The 21,153-nt window shown below is 41.4% G+C and overlaps 1 protein-coding gene across 4 annotated transcripts in view; it reads left to right on the top strand.

The window, feature by feature from the left end:
• The window catches only part of ppp2r5ca (protein phosphatase 2, regulatory subunit B', gamma a), a 134,493-nt gene that overhangs the window by 63,669 nt on the left and 49,671 nt on the right, over nucleotides 1-21,153 (top strand). For all 4 annotated transcript variants that reach the window (XM_059959218.1, XM_059959223.1, XM_059959233.1 and 1 more), the window contains 3 exons: nucleotides 7,268-7,378; nucleotides 19,605-19,697; nucleotides 20,545-20,675. In XM_059959218.1, the coding sequence (XP_059815201.1) occupies nucleotides 7,268-7,378; nucleotides 19,605-19,697; nucleotides 20,545-20,675 (335 nt within the window). The remainder of the gene's footprint in view (nucleotides 1-7,267; nucleotides 7,379-19,604; nucleotides 19,698-20,544; nucleotides 20,676-21,153) is intronic.

Genomic DNA, 21,153 nt, shown 5'->3' on the forward strand with positions numbered 1-21,153 from the left:
TCTCCATAATTTAGTTTATTGTCTGAAGATTATAAAGGATGTTGATGAACCCCAAGAGAGACGAGTCAAGATGAGATCAGATCATGTGCATTCGGGCAATCCTGAGCAACAGATTTCATTTGTGATGATGCTCTTCACTTGTGTGATGGAATAAAGTTTTTCATGATCCCCTGCCTTACTCCTCAGGCTACAACCCACATGATTATTAAGCTATTGTCAGTTCTAAGAAATGACATTTAAAAATATGTAATAACTGATTTTTAAAAAAAGCCTCCTGAGGGAAGGGAGTAGCAGGGAAATAAACTAGTGAATTGTTAAATTTGATCACATTGTTGTCTCTTTTCACATTAAATTCCTGTCAGTTTTAACTCTAGAAATCTGGAAATATACAGCACATTACAGGTCCTTCAGCCCATATTGTTATGCTGACTACGTAACCTACTCTAAGAAACTGCCTAGAATCTCCTAACCGCATAGCCCTCTTTTTATCTTGAGTCTCTTGTACTCTTACATATTGCCAAGTCTGAGTTAATTGTGAGATTTTAGTTGGAATAATGATTATTTCCTCCCTCTCCCACCCCAGCATTGACAGAATGGGCTGAATTGATGTCACCTGTGTTGTAGGTTCTCTATGATGTAAAGTTTTGGCTCCAATCTCAAGGCAAAGGCAGATTTTAATTTAACAGCTCAGTTTTGTCAGTATTTGTCATAATACATAAGAAAGAAATGCAAGTAGAATCCACCTCATTTGGTATTCTATCCAGCCTTCAAAGGCGGCTTCAGTTTGGATTGGGTAATAAAGAGACTGAGCAAAGAGGTTTTTGTTGAGTGGTGGTTATTTTGGCATTACAAAGAAAAACAATAATAAGCTGTAAATTAAAATTGTATAATTCATTTTCAACCACTTTTAATGACATTTGACAAAAATTTAGCTTATTTTCATAAATGTAGTGATGTCTGTGAACACGTATCTCCTGAAAGTTGGGTATTAGTGGTCCAAATTTTTAAAATGTGCTGCAGTGCATTTATTCCAACAATTATCAAAAGGTATATTGTTTGTTCATTGTGTGTCATGCCTTTGATGTGGGTGGTCATGGTCTTTCCATAACCATGATTGTTCTTAGCAAATTATTGCTACAAAAGTGGTTTGCCATTTTCTCTGGGCAGTGTCTTTAAAACAGTGGTCCCCAACCACTGGACCACTGACCGGTACCGGGCTGCGAGGAAACTATATGATTTGGCAATATGAAACGATGTGAGTCAGCTGCACCTTTTCTCATTCCCTGTCACGCCCACTGTTGAACTTGAACGCACGCGAGGTCATCAGTTGGTATGAGTAAATAACAAACATCGCTTGAGAGTTTCTTTGGAAGAGGTGATAGGGGACATTAAAGGTCTAATGATGATGATAACGCAGAGACAGCGAGGCTGAGATTGCAAAGAAACAAGAAAGCTTCCTTCGACAGAAAAAGACCTTAACTCACATCTGTTTGAGCAGCTTTGCGAGGAAATGGACGCAGAGCACAAACGCCTTCTCTTTCACACTGAAGTTAAGTGGCTATCAAGGGGGAGAGTCCTGGCCAGCTTTTTTGAGTTAAGAGAGTAGCTACAGAGATTTCTTTCATGAAAAAAAGTCACCACTGGCAGCATACTTCAGTGACAAGGAGTGGATAGCAAAACTTGCTTATCTGTGTGACATCTTCAACCTGCTCAATGAACTCAGTTTGTCACTTCAGGGGAGAATGACAACTGTCTTCAAGTTAGCAGATAAAGTGACTGCTTTCAAAGCCAAACTGGAACTGTGGGGATGGTGAGTGGACAGGGGCATATTTGACATGTTCCCAACATTAGTTGAGATCTTGGGAGAGACTGAGGCTGCATCGTCCTTCTCACAGCTGGTGTGCGATCACCTAACTTCACTGTCAACAGAACTCGAGTGTTACTTCCCAACTGCAAGTGACCCAAGAAGTGCAAAGGAATGGATCCGTGACCCATTTGTGAATGTCCCCAGTGAATCATCCATGTCAGCACGGGAAGAAGATCAACTCCTCGAGCTTGCAAATGACGGTGGGCTGAGAAGTATGTTTGACATAACATCTCTGCTGGCATTCTGGATCAAAGTCAAGGCTGAATATCCTGAGATAGCCACGAAAGCACTGAAAATGTTGTTTCCATTTCCAACATCATATCTCTGTGAAGCTGGGTTTTCTGCAATGAATGCAACGACAACTAAATTGCGGAATAGACTGGACATAAGGAACCCCCTTCGAGTAATGCTATCTCCCATTATCCCTTGTTGCAGGGAAACAAGCCCAGGGTCAGGTCAGGTCAAGTCAAGTCACTTTTATTGTCATTTCAACCATAACTGCTGGTACAGTACATAGTAAAAATGCGGCAAACGTTTTTCAGGACCATGGTGTTACATGACACAATACAAAAAATAGACTGAACTATGTAAAAAAAAACACACACACACACACACACACAGAAAGCTATACTAGGCTACAGACCTACACAGGACTGCATAAAGTGCTCAAAAACAGTGCAGGCATTACAATACATAATAAACAGGACAATAGGGCAAGGTGTCAGTCCAAGCTTCGGGCATTAAGGAGTCTGATAACTTGGGGGAAGAAACTGTTACATAGTCTGGTCGTGAGAGCCCAAATGCTTTGGAGCCTTTTCCCAGACGGCAGGAGGGAGAAGAGATTGTATGAGGGGTGCAAGGGGTCCTTCATAATGCTGTTCCCTTTGCGGATGCAGCGTTTAGTGTAAATGTCCGTGATGGCGGGAAGAGGACCCTGATGATCTTCTCAGCTGACCTCACTATCCGCTGCAGGTTTTTGCAATCCAAGATGGTGCAATTTCCGAACCAGGCAATGATGCAGCTGCTCAGGATACTCTCAATACAACCCCTGTAGAATGTAATGAGGATGGGAGGGGTGGGAGATGGACCTTCCTCAGCCTTCGCAGAAAGTAGAGGCGCTGCTGGTATTTCTTTGCTATGGAGCTGGTGTTGAGGGACCAGGTGAGATTATCCATCAGGTGAACACCAAGAAATTTGGTGCTCTTTATGATCTCTACCGAGGAGCAGTCAATGTTCAGTGGGGTGTGGTCACTCTGTGCCCTCCTGAAGTCAACAACCATCTCTCTTTTGTTCACATTAAGAGACAGGTTGTTGGCTCTGCACCAGTCCATTAGCCACTGCACCTCCACTCTGTAAGCTGACCCGTCATTCTTGCTGATGAGACCCACCACGGTTGTGTCATCGGCGAACTTGATGATATGGTTCGAGCTGTGTATTGCAGCACAGTCGTGGGTCAGCAGAGTGAACAGCAGTGGACTGAGCACGCAGCCCTGGGGAGCTCCCCTGTTCAGTGTGATGGTGTTGGAGATGCTGCTCCCGATCCGGACTGACTGAGGTCTCCCAGTCAGGAAGCCTAGGATCCAGTTGCAGGGGGAGGTGTTCAGGCCCAGTAGGCTCAGCTTTCCAATCAGTTTCTGAGGGATGATTGCGTTGAATGCTGAACTGAAGTCTACGAACAGCATCAGAACGTATGTGTCTTTTTTTGTCCAGGTGGAGGGTGGTGGCAATGGCACCATCTGTTGAATGGTTGGGATAGTACGCAAACTGCAGGGGGGCAGCAGGGTCTTGATATGCCTCATGACGAGCCTCTCAAAACACTTCATGATGATGGATGTAAGTGCAATGGGACGGTAGTCATTTAGGCAGGACACTGAAGACTACTTCAGCATGGGGACGATGGTGGCGGCCTTGAAGCACCTTGGAACAGTGGCGCTGCTCAGGGAGATGTTGAAGATGTCAGTGAGAACATCTGCTAGCTGGTCTACACATCCTCTGAGCACTCTACCAGTCTGGTCCAACAGCCTTCCATGGGTTGACCCTGCACAGGGTTCTTCTCACATCGCCCACAGTGAGACACAGCATTTGGGCATTTGTAAGAGGGGTGGACTTCCTTGCCGCCACATCATTTTCCACCTCAAACCGGGCGTAGAAGTTATTCAGTGCATCTGGGAGGGTAGCATCATCTGCACAGTCAGGTGATGATGTCTTGTAATTGGTGATGTCCTGGATGCCCTTCCGCATGTGCTGCATGTCGTCGCTGTCCTGGAAGTGGCTGTGGATTAGCTGGGCATGTGCACGCTTTGCCCCTCTGATGGCTCGGGACAGTTTGGCCCTTGCTTTTGTTAGAACTGCCTTGTCGCCTGCTCTGAAGGCGGGTTGCGGGACCTCAGTGGCGCACGCACCTCTGCAGTCATCCATGGCTTCTGGTTAGCACGTATAGTGATGGTCTTGGACAGAGTAACATCATCAATGTACTTGCTGATGTAGCTGGTCACTGATGCTGTGTACTCCTCTAAGTTGGTAGAGTTGCCATCGGTTGCAGCCCCCATGAACGTGTGTCAGTCAGTGTGCTCAAAGCAGTCTTGAAGAGCAAAGATGGCTCCTGCTGGCCAGGTTTTCACCTGCATCTGAACTGGTCTGGAGCGCCTGACGAGCGGTCTGTATGCTGGGATTAGCATAACAGAGATGTGGTCTGAGTATCCGAGGTGGGGGCGGGGCTCTGCCTGGTACGCTTCGGGGATGTTTGTGTAAACCAGGTCCAACGTGTTCTCCCCCCTCATTGCAAAGTCCACATACTGAAGGAATTTGGGGAGCACTGACTTGAGGTTCGTGTGGTTAACACACAGGGATCCACTAATTCAGCAATATTGGTGTGCTGCAATGATTTTGTATGTTCACATAAGGAAAATATGCCCTGTGTGTTTAATATACAAACATTACTTAAAATATTATGCTATTGACTTATAAAGTGACTTATAATTGACTTGTCACTATATTCATGGGAGGAAAATATGGGCTGTGTTTAATATTAAATTCGTTAGATAAACTCTTTTAGAAACGAAATTGAGTGTATTAGCCACTTATAAGGGACTTATAGTTTCACCTATATTCCGGTCATGATTAACATCTCCCCCCCCCCCACCACCAATTGGCCAATCCGCAAGAATATTGTCAATATTAAACTGGTCAGCGGTGCAAAAAAGGTTGGGGATCCCTGCTTTACAAGACAGTTGACCCCAGCTGTTACCAATGTTCTTCAGAGATTGGTGCTGGTGCCAGTGGTCATAAAACTAGTAGTAGTAGTTTCTTGAAGTCCGAGGAAGACGAATGTGTTGCACAATCAACATCTGTGGGCATGCATACGACTTCTGAGGCTGAAGTCCGAAGCGCAGATATAGTCACAGATGGGACAAGGAGCACCGCATGTTGGGGCAGGAGCAGACGCCTTCCTGTGTTTTTCTTGACTCGCCTTGAGGCGCTGCATGCGCCAGTTGGCTTGGAAGTTGTTAGCTGCCTTGGAGCATAGATTGTGCCACTTGGACCGATCAGCAGCAGTGTGTTCAAGATCGCAGGGCTGGAGTTTGGCCCACTTAAGGTTTGACTTGAGGTTGTCCTTGTACCTCTTCCTTGGGCACGGTTGCCTTGCTCCAGTTCTCCGTAGAACAACTGATGCTGCATTCTGGACTCATCCATGCGGATCACGTGGTCGGTCCATCTGAGCTGACCCTTCAAAAAGATAAACCTGGGCATTTATATCAAATACTGCCTGGACAGGTTACTCTTTGATCTACGTCGCTTTGCAGCACACACAAAGACCCTCCAAAAGCTGTTCATAGAAGTGCTCTTTACAGATGACTGCACACTCATGGTGCACCAAGAGGACCACTTACAAACAATAGTCAGCAGATTCTCTGCCGCATCTAAATTGTTCGGCTTGACAATCAGCCTCAGTAAAACAGAGGTCCTCCTGCAGCCTGCAGCTAACAGCGCCCCGCCACAGCCATACATCACCATCGATGACACAAAACTACAGAATGTTGACGACTTCAAATACCTGGGGTGTACCATCTCCAGCGACAGTGCCCTTGATAAAGAAATCAAGTCAAGGATCCAGAAAGCAAGCCAGGCACTCAAGGCTCCGGGTCAAAGTTCTGCAGCACAAAGACATTCGCCTCTCCACTAAACTGAAGGTTTACAATGCTGTTGTGGTCTCATCACTTCTATGTGGCTGTGAAACCTGGACACTATCGCAGACATGTCAACAGCTTGAACAATTCCACAATCATGCTCTGCGATCAATCATGCAAATCCGCTGGCAAGACCATATCTCCAACCTGACAGTCCTGGACCAAGCCAATTCCACAAGCATTGAAGCTAAGGTCATATAACTAGGACTTGTGATATACACATGCAACCACCCACCACCTACTCCCGTGGATTCACGTGACCCTCATCAGTAAGGAGTACCAAGCAGGTGCTACACCTTGTCCAAGGGTGACCTGCAGGCCAGCGGAGGGAAGGAGTACCTTACACCTCCTTTGGTAGAGACATATCTTCACCCTGCCACTGGAAAAGATGTATTTACTTACAAATTTGTTGGTTTATTTGGAATACGGTAATTTTTCAAAAATTTATGGATATATGGTGGAGACCAAGGATGATCCAATTCATTAACAAGGCAGAAAAGTGGTTAATGCAGTAAAAAAAGTGGTGGGAAGATTCAGGGTAAAATTAATGAGGTAGTTCTAAAGAATACGAAAATACAGGTACATGGGGACTTGTATGCATAGATCTTTAAAGATGGCATGACATAGTTAGCAAAACATGTACAGAATTTTGGACTTCATAAATGCAGGTGTTATATGCAAAAGCAGAAATTATGCTAACTCTTTATCAGACCATATCTAGAGTATTGCTTCTAGTTCTGGACTGATCCTTGAGATGATTCAGGAGAAATTTAATGGATGTTTTGGCAGGTTTAGATGAGATGCACAAAGAACTGTTATCATTAATGACTCGTACTTACAAAGATAAGAGGCCACAGAAATATAGGGGTGGGATGTGGCATATGTGGAAGACCTTTAATACTCCACAATGAATTGAAAGACCTGGTTCATGTGTGGAAGTTGAAATGATCAAGGATTTCAAAAGAATATTGCACAGCTATTTGAGAGAAATATTCTTAAGTTTACAGGAATAAAGCAGAGTAATGGAATTGGTATGAACTTCATGAGTTGCTATGACTGGGACAGTGCTCTTTGTTTGATAGACATTTGTGATGTTGCAAGCATATTTTAAATTTAAGGGGGTATGCACAGACAAACTATTTCTAAACAAACCAATATTTTACACACCTTTATAGTGAATGTGTGTACATCTAACCTCTCAACAACTTTTCAGTTTGCAGTGAACATGTTTCGAACATTACCACCATCATCAAACCCCACAGGTGCAGAGTTTGATCCTGAAGAGGATGAACCAACATTGGAGGCTGCGTGGCCTCATCTACAGGTACTGTGTTGAATTGATATTCAACTAAAAGTTTATGATCTTTGACATCCGTGGGTGGTCCTGTGTTTTTGTTATTTCTATTTTTCTCTATATCATATTTTCCATTTAGTGTTTCCAATACATGAAGGGAACAAAAAGCTGAAGTCTGTTAGACCTGCTGAGATGTAATTCACTTATTACCTTAAAGTAGTTTTTTCTTTAAAAGTTAGATGTGTTTCCTGTTCATTTGGTCTCTGAACATGACAGTATTATGTTCCTGATGCAGGAAATGATGAAACTACACTGACATTTTGAAAACAGTTCACTATTTGTTTTCTTGTCAGTCTTAAATTGCTGACCATGTATTAAGAATTTTGTATGCCAGCATACTAAAAATCTATAGCAACATTTGATGGTTTTAACCACTTGAAAATTTTACTTTGGTTGGAAAATAATCAAAATAAAGAACCTCGTACTTCATTTAATATGCTATTTGATTCTTTCTCACCCACTCAGTTAACCACAGTATGTTTTGCAAACTCTTTAACAATTAAATTGGTCAGAAATTTGCTGCAAGAGGGAGGTGGTGATCATTACTTTTCTATCTGATTAGTACATAAGCTTTGCAAAAATCATAAACCTCTCATGACATTGCATCTGTTTATTAATTGAATTACAAAGGATATGAGTAGCTTAAAGTATGTAGTCTTCAGATTATGAATAATATAAAAACTTAATTTTTTAGATTTTTCTTTTCCTTTGTCCCGTATGACTGCGTTGAATTCAAATTTACCCTGTTTTTCAGTGTTCTGTTGATTCTTAATCCCATTCTTTTAAAAAATGATAAATTGGGTCAAACAATGTTATTGCCGAAACCTAATGAAATAGAAACTTTAATTCAAAAAGGAAAAATTTTAAAAATTATTTCTTGTATGTATAGTTTGATTCAAAAACAGGCAATTAAACAAGGAATTCATAAGTCAAGACAAAAATGGGAAACTGATTTGAATATTAAAATTTAAGAAACAAGTTGGTCAAGACTATGTCTTGACAGTATGACAAATCCAACAAATGTCCGGTTAAGATTAGTGCAATATAATTTTTTACGTCAATTATGTATTACACCACAAAAAATAAATAAATGAAACCCAAATTTATCTGATCAATGTTTCTGATGTAATCAAGAAATTGGTACTTTTTTACACTCTACTTGGTTTTGTTTTAAAATTCAACATTTTTGGACTAATTTAAGGATTTTATTGGAACACAACTTCCACATAATCCAACATAATTTTTACTAGGCAATATTGAAGGGATAAAACCGAAATCCAAAGTGAATAAATATCAGAAAGAATTTATAAAAATTGCATTGGCAGTAGCCAAAAAGGCTATTGCAGTTACTTGGAAATCGGATTCATACTTAAGTATAGATCATTGGAAGAATGAGATTTTTAGCTGCATTCCACTTGAAAAAATTACTTATAATTTAAGAGATAAATATGAAATATTTCTGAAAATTTGGCGCCCTTATTTACAAAAGATAGGATTAAATATATAGGTGCTCCGAAGATAAAATTATTGGTTATCTGGGGAAAGAAATAAATATATATACTAAAGCTATTATGAACTCCATGGAGCATGTGGGGATCTTCCGATATCCAGGCATTCTTTTTCTTTTTTCTTCTCTTTTTTTTCCTCTTTCTATAGGGATATGTGGGGGGAGGGGTGGAAGAGTTTGATAATTTTTTTATAATTTGTTTTCCTTCTGTAACCTATTTGAAAATTCAATATATTTATTAAAATAAAATTTAAATAATGAACCGATTTCCCTCATTTGCCAGAATCCCAAATGCATTGTTGTGGTAAGAATAACACTATCATCTTCAACTTAACACATTTAACTATCTGTATCCCTTCAGTAAGTTCATTGTGCCTTCCTCGCAACTTGTTGTCATTACCAGATTTGACCATAATACTATTTGCTGTTTCATACATACCTTTAACATGTGTTAGAAGTGGTTGAGACCTAACTGGTTGAATAGATGAGGGTAAAACCAGTGTAGTCTATTTAAGTTTTCAGAAACCCTATGTTGTTCCATGTGGTTAGTCTGAAAATTTTAAAGCTTGAAGGATTGATATGATAGACTGGCATTGATTGAAAGGTGGTTGGCAGGAAACACATTACTGCTTTGAGATCCAAACCCACAGTGTTGCAAATAGGAAAGTTGAGGGAACTATAAACATAAAAGTGAGAAAGATCAATAGACAGGATAGGTGGGTGAAGACTAGAAATGGGAAAGGTCTGATGGACTACACAGGGGTGGGCAAACTTTTTGACTTGAGGGCCACAAAGGGTTCTAAAATTTGACAGGGGGGCCGGACCAGGAGCAGATGGACGGAGTGTTTTGGTAATACACCTCATAAGAGAAAATAAAATATCATGGGATATGTAGAAAACATGTGCTTTAATTTCAATTGAAAATGAACAAATGCATTACAACAAAATATCTGTCTTTGAAGTCCCATGGTATTTAGCTATTTATTGAAATGACTTTTAAAACACTGAAAATTAAATGAATAAAATACAGCTTTTTTTAATAGTAACAGTTATTATTTTAAAGCACTGAAAATTCTGTTATCCTTCAAGATATTATCATCATCACTCTCCTCCTGACTGTCTTTATTTCAAAAACGGTAGGAGATGCAGGTCTACTTGTCCTGCTCCTTCTTATTCAATTGTCCCCTGTGCCAAAACTCAACAATGACCCTCACAATGACAAAGCAGGGAGAGCGCGCCGGTATGCGAAGCTCTGTGCTCGCAAATCCCTGCAGGCTATCTCTCTTAGCCGGAACGCTGGCTAATTGTGAGCCGGTTCGGATGTGCCAGGAAATGGGTCGCCACAAGGTCACAAAATAAAGCGCAAATGTGGAGTAATACGCTGCACCTCAACAAAGGTCAATGTATATAGAGTGCGTCATCTATTGGGAAAACTCCAGAATTGCGGGGAGAAAACGTTAACAAGGTTTATTAATATAATTTCATCAAGTTCTGCGGGCCGGATTAAAAAGCTTAACGGGCCTCATATGGCCCGCGGGCCGTAGTTTGCCCATGCCTGGACTACACTGTAAAAACCTATGCCTGTAAGGCATAGAAATCTCGGGCATAGATTGATACATAGGACTGAGATGTTATAGCCGTAACAGAAACGTAGCTCAGAAAGGGGCAGGACTGGCAGCTCAGTGTTCCAAAATATAGATGTTGCAGATATGTGTTCAGGAAGGTTTCTTGACACAATATGTAGATAAGCCTACAAGAGGAGAGTCTGTACTTGATTTGGTATTGTGAAATGAACCTGGTCAGGTGTCAGATTTCTCAGTGGGAGAGCATTTTGGAGATAGTGATCATAATTCTACCTCCTTTACAATAGCATTGGAGAGCATTTAATTGGAGTAAGTGAATTATGATGTTATCAGGCAGGAATTTGGAAGCTTAAATTGGGAACAGGTGTCCTCAGGGAAAGGTACAGAAGAAATGTGGCAAATGTTCGGAGGATATTTGTGTAGATTTTTGCATAGGTGAGTTCCAATGAGACAGGGAAGTTATTGGTAGGGTTCAGGAATTGTGGTGTACAAAGGCTGTAGTAAATCTAGACAAGAAGAAAAGAAAAGCTTACGAAAGGTTCAGAGAGCTAGGTAATGTTAGAGATCTAGAAGATTATAAGGCTACTAGGAAGGAGCTTAAGAAGGAAATTAGGAGAGCCAGAAGGGGCCATGAGAAGGCCTTGGGTGGGCAGGATTAAGGAACCCCCCCCCAGGCATTCTACAAGTATGTGAAGAGCAGGAGGATAAGACATGAAAAGAATAGGACCTATTGAGTGACAGTGGGTAAGTGAGTATGGAACTGGAGGAAATAGCAGAGGTACTTAATGAATACTTCAGTATTCACAATGGAAAAGGATCTTGATGATTGTAGTGATAACTTACAGTGGACTGAAAAGCTTGAGCATGTAGTTATTAAGAAAGAAGATGTGCTGGAGCTTTTGGAAAGCATCAAGTTGGATATGTCACCGGGACCAGATGAGATGTACCCCAGGCTACTGTGGGAGGCAAGGGAGGAGATTGCTGAGCCTCTGGCAATGATCTTTGCATCATCAATGGGAACGGGAGAGGTTCTGGAGGATTGGAGGGTTGCTTATGTTGTTCCTTTATTCAAGAAAGGGACTAGAGATAGCCCTGGAAATTATAGGCCAGTGAGTATTACTTCAGTGTTGGTAATTTGAGGCAGAAGATCTGAGAGTCAGGATTTATGAAGATTAGGTATAATATGATTAGGAATAGTCAGCATGGCTTTGTCAAGGGCAGGTCGTGTCTGACGACCCTGATTGAATTTTTTGAGGATGTGACTAAACCCATTGATGAAGGAAGAGCAGTAGATATAGTGTATATGGATTTCAGCAAGGCTTATTGAGAAAGTAAGGCGGCTTGGAATCCAAGGGGACATTGCTTTGTGGATCCAGAACTGCCTTGCCCACAGAAGGCAGAGAGTGGTTGTAGACGGCACATATTCTGCATGGAGGTTGGTGACCAGTGGTGTGCCTCAGGGATCTGTTCTGGGACCTTTACTCTTCAAGATTTTTATAAATAACCTGGATAAGGAAGTGGAGGGATGGGTTAGTGAGCTTGCTGGTGACACAAAGGTTGGAGGTTTTGTGGATGGTGTGGAGAGCTGTCAGAGATTACAGCGGGACATTGATAGGATCCAAAACTGGGTTGAGAAGTGGCAAATGGAGTTCAACCCAGATAAATGTGGTGGTTCATTTGGTAGGTCAAATATGATGGCAGAAAATAGTATTAATAATAAGACTCTGCAGTGTGAAGGATCAGAGGGATCTTGGGGTCTGAGTCCATAGGACACCTAAAGCAGCTGTGCAGGTTCACTCTGTGGTTAAGAAGGCATACAGTGTATTGGCCTTCATCAATCATGGAATTGAATTTAGGAGCCGAGAGGTAATGTTACAGCACTAAACCCCTGGTCAGACCCCACTTGGAGTACTGTGCTCAGTTCTGGTCACCTTAAAATAGGAAGGATACAGAAACCATAGAAAGGGTGCAGAGGAGATTTACAAGGGTTGGGGAGCATGCCCTATGAGAATAGGTTGAGTGAACTCGACCTTTTCTCCTTGGAGTGATGGAGGATGAGAGGTGACCTGATAAAGGCGTGTAAGATATTGAGAGGCATTGATCATGTGGCTCGTCAGAAGTTTTTTCCCAGGATTGAAATGGCTGCCACAAGAGGGCACAGGTTTAAGGTGCTTGGGAGTAGGTACAGAGGAGATGTCAGGGGTAAGTTTTTTTTTACTCTTGAGAGTGGTGAGTGCGTGGAATAGGCTGCCCGCAACGGAGTTGGAGGCAGATACAATAGGGTCTTTTAAGAGACTTTTGGATTGGTACATGGAGTTTAGAAAAATAGAGGGTTATGGATAACCCTGATCATTTCTAAGGTAGGGACATGTTCAGCACAACTTTGGGCCGAAGGGCCTGTATTGTGCTGTAAGCTTTCTATGTTCTGTGTTTTCTATGGTACCTTATTGATGGTTCCCAGCAGTCCAGCCTGTAAATGCACTGATCCAACACTGGGTGGCAGCACCGAATGACAAGACCACCCACCCCCCACTGAGCCTGGACACCACACTACAAAACAAGCCTGAGGACTGAGGCCTAGTCCTCACTACAACCGAGGCAACAGTGCTGCCCCACTACCTGTCTCTCCTCTGAACAAGGGAAACAGGCTTGCGGCAATCAATGCTCCAGCAGGGTCTTGTGATCACAAAAGAAATATCGAAGACAGTCATTCACAGTTTCACTACTCGCCGTCTTCGCATCAACATGAAGGCACCAATTCCAGTGCTTCCTAGTAACATGAGGACGCACCTAGAATATTGTGTGCAGTTTTGGTCCCCTATTCTGAGGAAAGACATTCTTGCCATAGAGGGAGTACAGAGAAGGTTCACCAGATTGATTCCTGGGATGGCAGGACTTTCCTATGAAGAAAGACTAGATCGACTAGGCTTATACTCACTGGAATTTAGAAGATTGAGGGCGATCTTATTGAAACGTATAAAATTCTGAAGGGATTGGACAGGCTAGATGCAGGAAGATTGTTTCTGATGTTGGGGAAGTCCAGAACGAGTGGTCACAGTTTAAGGATAAAGGGAAAGCTTTTTAGGATTGAGATGAGGAAAAACTTCTTCACACAGAGAGTGGTGAATCTGTGGAATTCTCTGCCACAGGAAACAGTTGAGACTGGTTCATTGGCTATATTTAAGAGGAAGTTAGATCTGGCCCTTGTGGCTAAAGGGATCGAGGTATGGAGAGAAAGCAGGTACAGGGTTCTGAGTTGGATGATCAGCCATGATCATACTGAATGGGGGTGCAGGCTCGAGGGCACCTATTTTCTATGTTTCTATGATCTCCATCCAGGTCAGCTCTTCTGTACACAATCCATCTCCTACAGCTCTGCTTGAATCTCCTGGGCTCAGCAGCCTGGCTTGAATCTCTCGGTTCAGTGGGCCAACTCGCCTTCTCTGAACTGCCAGCTGACTGCACTGAGCAATGAATAGCTCGCTGATGCAGTGGACTTGCAGTACGTGTAATTATTGGAGTCAAGAATAGTCTTATTCTGTATCGGGACACTTTTAACAAAGAAAAAAAAACACCTTAGGTTCACTTCGAGAGGCTGCTGTGTGTATACCCGCCACCATTTTACCGGAAGATAACTGACAGATATGTTGACAGATATCTGTAAGAATAATAGGATTGTAATGGTCAGTTATACCAATTTCCTTAAGACAATGTTTTAAATGTGCCATGGAAGGTTTTCTCAAACAGCATGTTAATGGATCAAAGTAAAGGTCTTCAGTTGGAAAATGAGTCTGGACGACTGACACGGGAGCTCTTTGGGGCCAGTTTGCGTAAAATTATATTGTCTAAAATGCTTATGCAAAATGGAAGAACTGATCCACAAATTAAAATCCTAAATTTGGAACAAAGCAAATGAGTAGTGATGCCTTGGTCCAGGTACAAATCACCAAGTAGAGCTTATTGGTGGCTTTCTAGCACGTCAAGGTAGATAAATCAACAGAACCTAACTAAGTGCATTACACACAAAATGCCGGAGGAACTCAGCAAGCCAGGCAGCATTTTCTGTGCATTGCTCTGATTTCAAGCATCTGCAGATTTTCTCTTGTTTGCTAACTGAGTGCATCATTATTGAAAGCTAGGGAGGAAATTGTGAATCCCACACAGAAATATTTGCATCAACTTTGGTCATGTGGGAATCCTGAGAGATTAGAGGATGGCTAATGATGTGCTGCAAGGACAAACCAGTGAGGTTAACATCAGTGGTGGGAAAGTTACTGGATGGAAGTCTGAGGGATAAGGCCTACCTGGAAAGGCAAAGACTAGTTGGGGTTGTCAGCATGGCTTTCTGCTTGGGAATTAGTCTCACAAATTTGAGGGGGTTTTTTTAAGATGAAGCAAAAAATATTGAGGGCAGAGCAGTAGACATCTACATGGATTTTTAGCAAGGCCTTTGACAAAATCCTGCATGGTAGGCTAGTGTGGACAGTTAGATCACATGAGCTAGCCAATTGTATAGAAAATTGGCTTGGTAGAAGGAGACAGGGTGGCAGTTGGAGGTATGTGACCATAGAGATTGGGTGCTGGACCATTGTTGTTTATATCTGTATTAACAATTTGGATGATAACATGTTGGTAAGTTTGTGGATGACATCAAAATTGGTGGTATAGTAAATGGAAGAAGACAAGTTTAAAATTTACAGAAAGTGGGCCAAGGAAGAGCTCAGAGGTGAACTGTCATATTTTGACAGGACTTGTACAGTAAATGGGAGGGTTTTGAGGAATATTGTTGAACAGACGTACCTAAGAGTATAAGTACAAATTTTCCTGAAGGTGGTGACATAAGCAGTCAAGATAGTGAATAAGACATTTGGCAGACTTGTGGTCACATCATTAAGTACAGGAGATAAGATGTTATGTTGCAACTGTGTTAGTTGTGCTGAGGCCACATTTAGAAATTGTGTGTGGTTCTTGTGCGCAGCTATAGTTAGCTTGTCATTAAGATGGAAAGGGTACAGCCAAGCTTCACAAAGCTGTTACTGAGATTGGAGGGCTTGAGTTATAAGGTCAGGCTGGGATATTTTACCTGAAATGTGGGAGACTGAGAGGTGACCTTGTAGAACTTTATAAGATCCACGAGTGAATGCATAGTTGAGGTGAATACACAAAGTCTTTCTCCCAAGGTAGAAGTGTATAAAAATAGAAGATGTAGATTTAAAATGAGAGTGAGGAAATGTGGGGAAATATTTAAATAGGGCCTGAAGGTAAGCTCTTCTACACATAATTGTGATTACACAGAACAAGCTTCCTGAGGAAGTGGTAGAGATGGGTGCAGCTGTAATGTTTGAAAGCTATTTAAACAGGAATATGGACAGACAAGGTTTAGAAGGAAAGGGGTCAAACACAGGCAAGTGAAACCAGGTTGGATAGGCATCTTGGTTAGCATGGATGCATTGGTCTGAAAGATCTTTTTCCATGTTGTAATTCCACCTCTGCAATAACTTAGTCATTTTTGGATGTCATGCATCGAATGATGTGGTACCATAAGGAGCGGTGCTTGCTTCTATGTATTCAGAATGAGGTTCACTATCCCTGATGTGTATTGTGAAATTTATTTTGTAGCAGCAGTATGATGCAAGATGTTTTTTAAAAAATTAGTTTAAGTTACAATATTTTAAAAAAATTGCAAAAGTGCAATTAATGTGCAGGGTAATGTCTGTGGACCATTCAAGGAATGGTTAACTGTCTACTTCCCAAGTTCCTCTAGAAATTATTCATTTATTCCCTATCCCAGCATCTTTAAGCTTTTGTGTCTCAGGGCACATTGTCTCTTGTCTTAGTCTCCATAATTGAGGGATATTATTTAAGGCAGTGGATAATTTACTGGAAACAAAAGGCATCAAGGGATATGAAGATGATCAAGCATGATCGTATCAAATGGCAGAGTAAGTTTGAAAGCAAATTGGTCCCGTGTTAGTGCCAAAGCAGTATAATGTTATCTCTTATAGTAATCACCCTTATCCCATCATCCTTTGTGCAGCAACCTGTTGAATGCCATTTGGAAACCCAAATACACTACACCAGTAAATCCTGCTTAATACATCCTTAAGATACTTGCATTTCTTTTGAACAAAATTTCCCTTCAAAAAGCCCCATTGTCTCTTTGATTTACAATTTTCTAAAGTTCCTTCTGTTATTTCTGCATGCTAACATATTGTCTTCCTACTGGTCCTCGGTGTATACAGCTATTTACTTATAATCGTTGTAAATAGAATTAGTTCTTTGGAATGAATCTTCTTGTCAGTGAAATTTGACAATTAATAATGTAGGAGATTTAAACACGATCCTCTTCAGTCAGTAGAAAATCTCAAAGTTCAGTTCTAACCTAAATAATTTAGTTGTTTCTTATTATTGGTCATACTTTGGACATCAGTTGTTATTCACTCAAATTCAACATAGAACTATTCCTTTAATTTATTTTGACTGTAAATCTATTTGGAACAACATGCTTTTATAGTAAAGGTTGGTATGCAGCTGCAAACAATTAAGCACAAGTAACCATTTACAAGAAACTGGTCTATATAAATCTGAAAAGCAAAATCCCCATAGCCTGAGGATCTTTTGAGGTGTAGACAAGAAGCCAGTCTCATCTTGTACTAGTTAACTTCCTAGCACTAGAAAAATGATTTTCCTTTATTTCAAAAATGGCTTTTAAACCTTCAGCACCATAAATCTAATCTCTATTGATCCAACAGCCAGAGGCAAAAAAAAAGGGAGGGGGTAAAGTTGGTGGACAATTGCCATAAGATACTTCGGGTTAATTAGCCTTTACCATTTCACCTGGAAACGATGCACAACAGAGATACAAAAATAATTATACACAAATTAATCATATTTGTTTTGCATTTGGTGGCCTCTTTATTAGATACACCTGTTCATTAATGCAGATTTGTAATCAGCCAATCATGTGGCAGCAACTCAATGCATAAAAGCATGCAGACATGGTCAAGAGGTTCAATTGATGTTCAGACCAAACATTAGAATGGGTAAGAAATGTGATCTAAGTGACTTTGACCGTGGAATGATTATTAGTACCAGGCGGATTGGTTTGAGAAACTGCTGATCTCCTGGGATTTTTACACATGGTAATCTCTAGAATTTACAGAGAATGGTGCGAGAAACAAAAACAAAATCCAATGAGTGGTAGTTCTGTGGATGCTCCGTAAATTTTAAAGGAGAATGGCCAGACTTGTTCAAACTGACAGAAAGGCGACAGTAACTCAAGTGGACTTGGGAGAGTGAGAGGTTTGCGTAGTTTCAGTGCTGGTGATTTGAATGAAGAGGGAAGATGCAGAGTAAACAGTTTGGGCCCTGGTAATGGACAGCGGTAGGATGGAAGAGTTAGCTGCTGCTTTGGTCAGGAAGTGTCTGAGCCACAAGGTACATGGAATGGTGTAGAGAGAGAAAATAGAGTTAAAAGGGAGGGTGAGCAGTGGAAGAAAGGGCAATACCTGGGGGAGTGGGAGGGTTCAGAAGAGGCTGGGGTAGGAGAAAGTGAGGAATGAGGGAGAGGCAGGGGGTTGGAGAAGTCAAATGGAGTAGAATGTGGGTAAGAGTAAGAAGATTAAAGATATGAAGGCACAGCCCTTGGGGGAGGGTGGGGGTCAGAGAGAGGGGTACTGTGCTGTGCTAGGTAAAGGAGGAGGGGAAGGCCAAAGAACAAGGAAGCTAGAGAGGGCTGGGGGAAGGGGAATTGGAATAGGTGGCTGTGAGGGAGAGGAGAGTCAGAGAACATGGGTGGGGGGGGGTAGGAGGATTTTGGAGGCTGGGTGGGTGGTTGGGGATTGGGTGTTCAAGGATGGTGAAGGGGTACAATGGAGTGGAGAGATTGGGTTCTGGGGGTGTGGGTAGAGGGAGTTAAGGGGCTTTTGGGTTGTTGGGCAATGGGGAGTAAAGGGCATTCCAGAGGGAGTGGGGTGGGTTAGAGGAGTAAGTGAGGGGATAGGAAGTTCTAAAGGGAGGTTTCTGGAAGTGGTACGTAGATAAAGGGAAAGGAGGTTCTGGGGAAGGGGCAGCTGACGGAGACGGGATTCTGGGAGGGTGGAAAGGAGAGAATGGCTGGTAGTTTTGAAGTTGTCCAGCTAGGCGTGGGTAGAGAGAGTTGCTGGGGCTCAGTTAGAGATTAAGGGTAGTGGACTGCCCAAGGAGATGGTGGGTGGGGCTCTGGTGGACAGAATGGGAAGGCAGTGTCATGGTTAAGAGGGGGCCAAGTGCAAGTCTGGGATTTTGGATATGGTTAGTTTGCCAGGGGTCAGGGTTTGAAATACAATGGGTTTTGGTTGCAGGACTGAGATAAGAACAGATTGACAGGGATAAAGCTGAGTTAGGGATAGAGCAATTGGACAGAATTAGTGTGTGCACAGAATGAAAGAACGTTTCAAATGTCAATAGACTAGAAGGTCTTGTTTGTTCTTACATTCAAATCATTGAATATTAATGTGCAGATACTGCAAGTAAGAAAGACAAGTGGTCCCTCTGAGAGTAATTAAATATTAGCATAAAGTTGTTTTACTGGTATTGTGCCCTAGTTGGGGTGCGCTTAGAAAATTGTGTTCTGGTCTGCTCTTCCTACCGAAGGAAAAATAAAAGAAACATAATGATGGTTCTCCTGTTTAATTTACAGGACAGGGAACTGTCCTAATGAGAAATTAAGCAACCTGGCCCAGTACCTCTCAAATATAGAGAAATGAGACCCAGTCTTACTGAGGTATGAAAAATTGCTGATGTCTGACTGTGCAGTTGGTTATTCTGTTGGGGTGTTTCATACAGAAGGCAGAAGAATGGAGTTGAGAGGAATAATAAATCAGGGATGATAAAATGGCAGAGCAGACTCAGTGAGCTGACTGGCCTATTTCAGCTCCTGTGTCTGAAGGTCTTACAACCATGTGTTACAACAGTGGTGTGCAAAAGTGCATGTCTGAGAGCACAACAAGCTGAACCTAGAGGAGGAATGCCTACAGCAACAGAAGACCACAAATGTAGAATATAATGCGGTAAAATGTGACCTTTGTCATCCATTAATACCAATTATTAATATTTTTCTCTTCAGTTGGTGTATGAATTTTTCCTGAGGTTTCTGGAATCTGCTGATTTTCAACCAAATATAGCAAAGAAGTACATTGACCAGAAATTTGTAATGCAGGTAAGAGAAATAGCCAGCTTCTAATCATTCAGTTTTCATTGTCCTCTAATACACCAAGCTTTTATTTTTTTATTCTTCCTGAATGGCTTTCTAGTTGGCATCTCTTAATTTTTGTGGCATTATAGTTTTGCTAAACAAATTGGATCATCATGATCAGCATTATTTTCCATGATTTTTGGTGTTAATTCATGATGGTTATCAGAACAAGATTAAAAAAAAATTTATGTATCAGCTCTATGGAGCTATAGTATGAATTTGTATCAAGCCTGTTGTTAACAGGGTCTAGAGATGCAAGGTGTGAATGATCCCTGTTGCAATGCCTGAAGTGTGTTGTCAGGTCACATTGCCAATAAAAATTGAACAAGTTTACAGCAAATGTTAGGATATGCTATATTGACTAGAGTTTTCTCATTTTTATTTAAATTTGAAGCTATAAAAAGAACTTGTAATGTTTGCCTACAGCACTACATTTTTTAAAAAAAAGTTCATTTATTTAGGTTCTTTGAGAACACTTATTAACAGATTCCAGAAAAGGTGCATGTTTTTCTGTATCATGCTTTAAGAGCTTCCAAGCAGTATGGGCATCACAAATGAAGTGATGGTTATTATATTTGGAAATGAGCTGGTGGTTTTGAAAGTAGCAGATTTGAGTCTCGTTCTTTCCTTTTCCATAATTGTTTGTATACCCCGTGATTCTTTAAACCCACCTATAATAAATGATAATGATATAATTATATATGATTATCTTTACTGCCTAATGAAGCAGCAAATGGTATTTTACAGCCTGAGAGCAGGGAGATATGACATTCCTCAATAATGTTTAATACGTTTTCCCCCATTTCAACAGCTATTAGAACTGTTTGACAGTGAAGATCCACGTGAAAGAGATTTTTTGAAAACAACCCTTCATCGCATCTATGGAAAATTCTTGGGCCTGAGGGCTTATATCCGAAAGCAAATCAATAATATATTTTATAGGTATGTGCATTAAAAAGTAATTATCAATTTGGGTGTTTTTAATTGATGTGGAATCTAGTGTGTTGTAATAGAGATGGTGGTTACCATCACCCAGAACTGTCAAATAAATGGGCAGAGGTTTTCATAAGTGCTGTTGTGTGGGGGGTGCATCCAAAGTCTTTCAATTGTATAAAAGGCACTTCAGAATTGCAAAGAAGTGCTTGAGTTTCTCAAAGCACACCTCCAACAGCACTATATGGGACGTGCCTTTTCCGCATTCATGCACCCAAAATATTTCTCCACCATGTCGTTGTCAAGGTAAAATATTCCCAGCGTTAGCTCACTAAGATTTCAGCAGCCATTCCCAAGCTCGGGTCAGTGAAGTAATTCTCAGCTTGCACACCAGCTACTGAATTATTAATGAAGTAAATTTAACCATTGTAAGCACACTGTACTTTTATTCTGATTAAGCGCCTGCAGAGACCATTCAGTTCTCTCA

This window comes from Hypanus sabinus, chromosome 2, assembly GCF_030144855.1.
Source record: "Hypanus sabinus isolate sHypSab1 chromosome 2, sHypSab1.hap1, whole genome shotgun sequence".
NCBI classification, from domain to species: domain Eukaryota; kingdom Metazoa; phylum Chordata; class Chondrichthyes; order Myliobatiformes; family Dasyatidae; genus Hypanus; species Hypanus sabinus.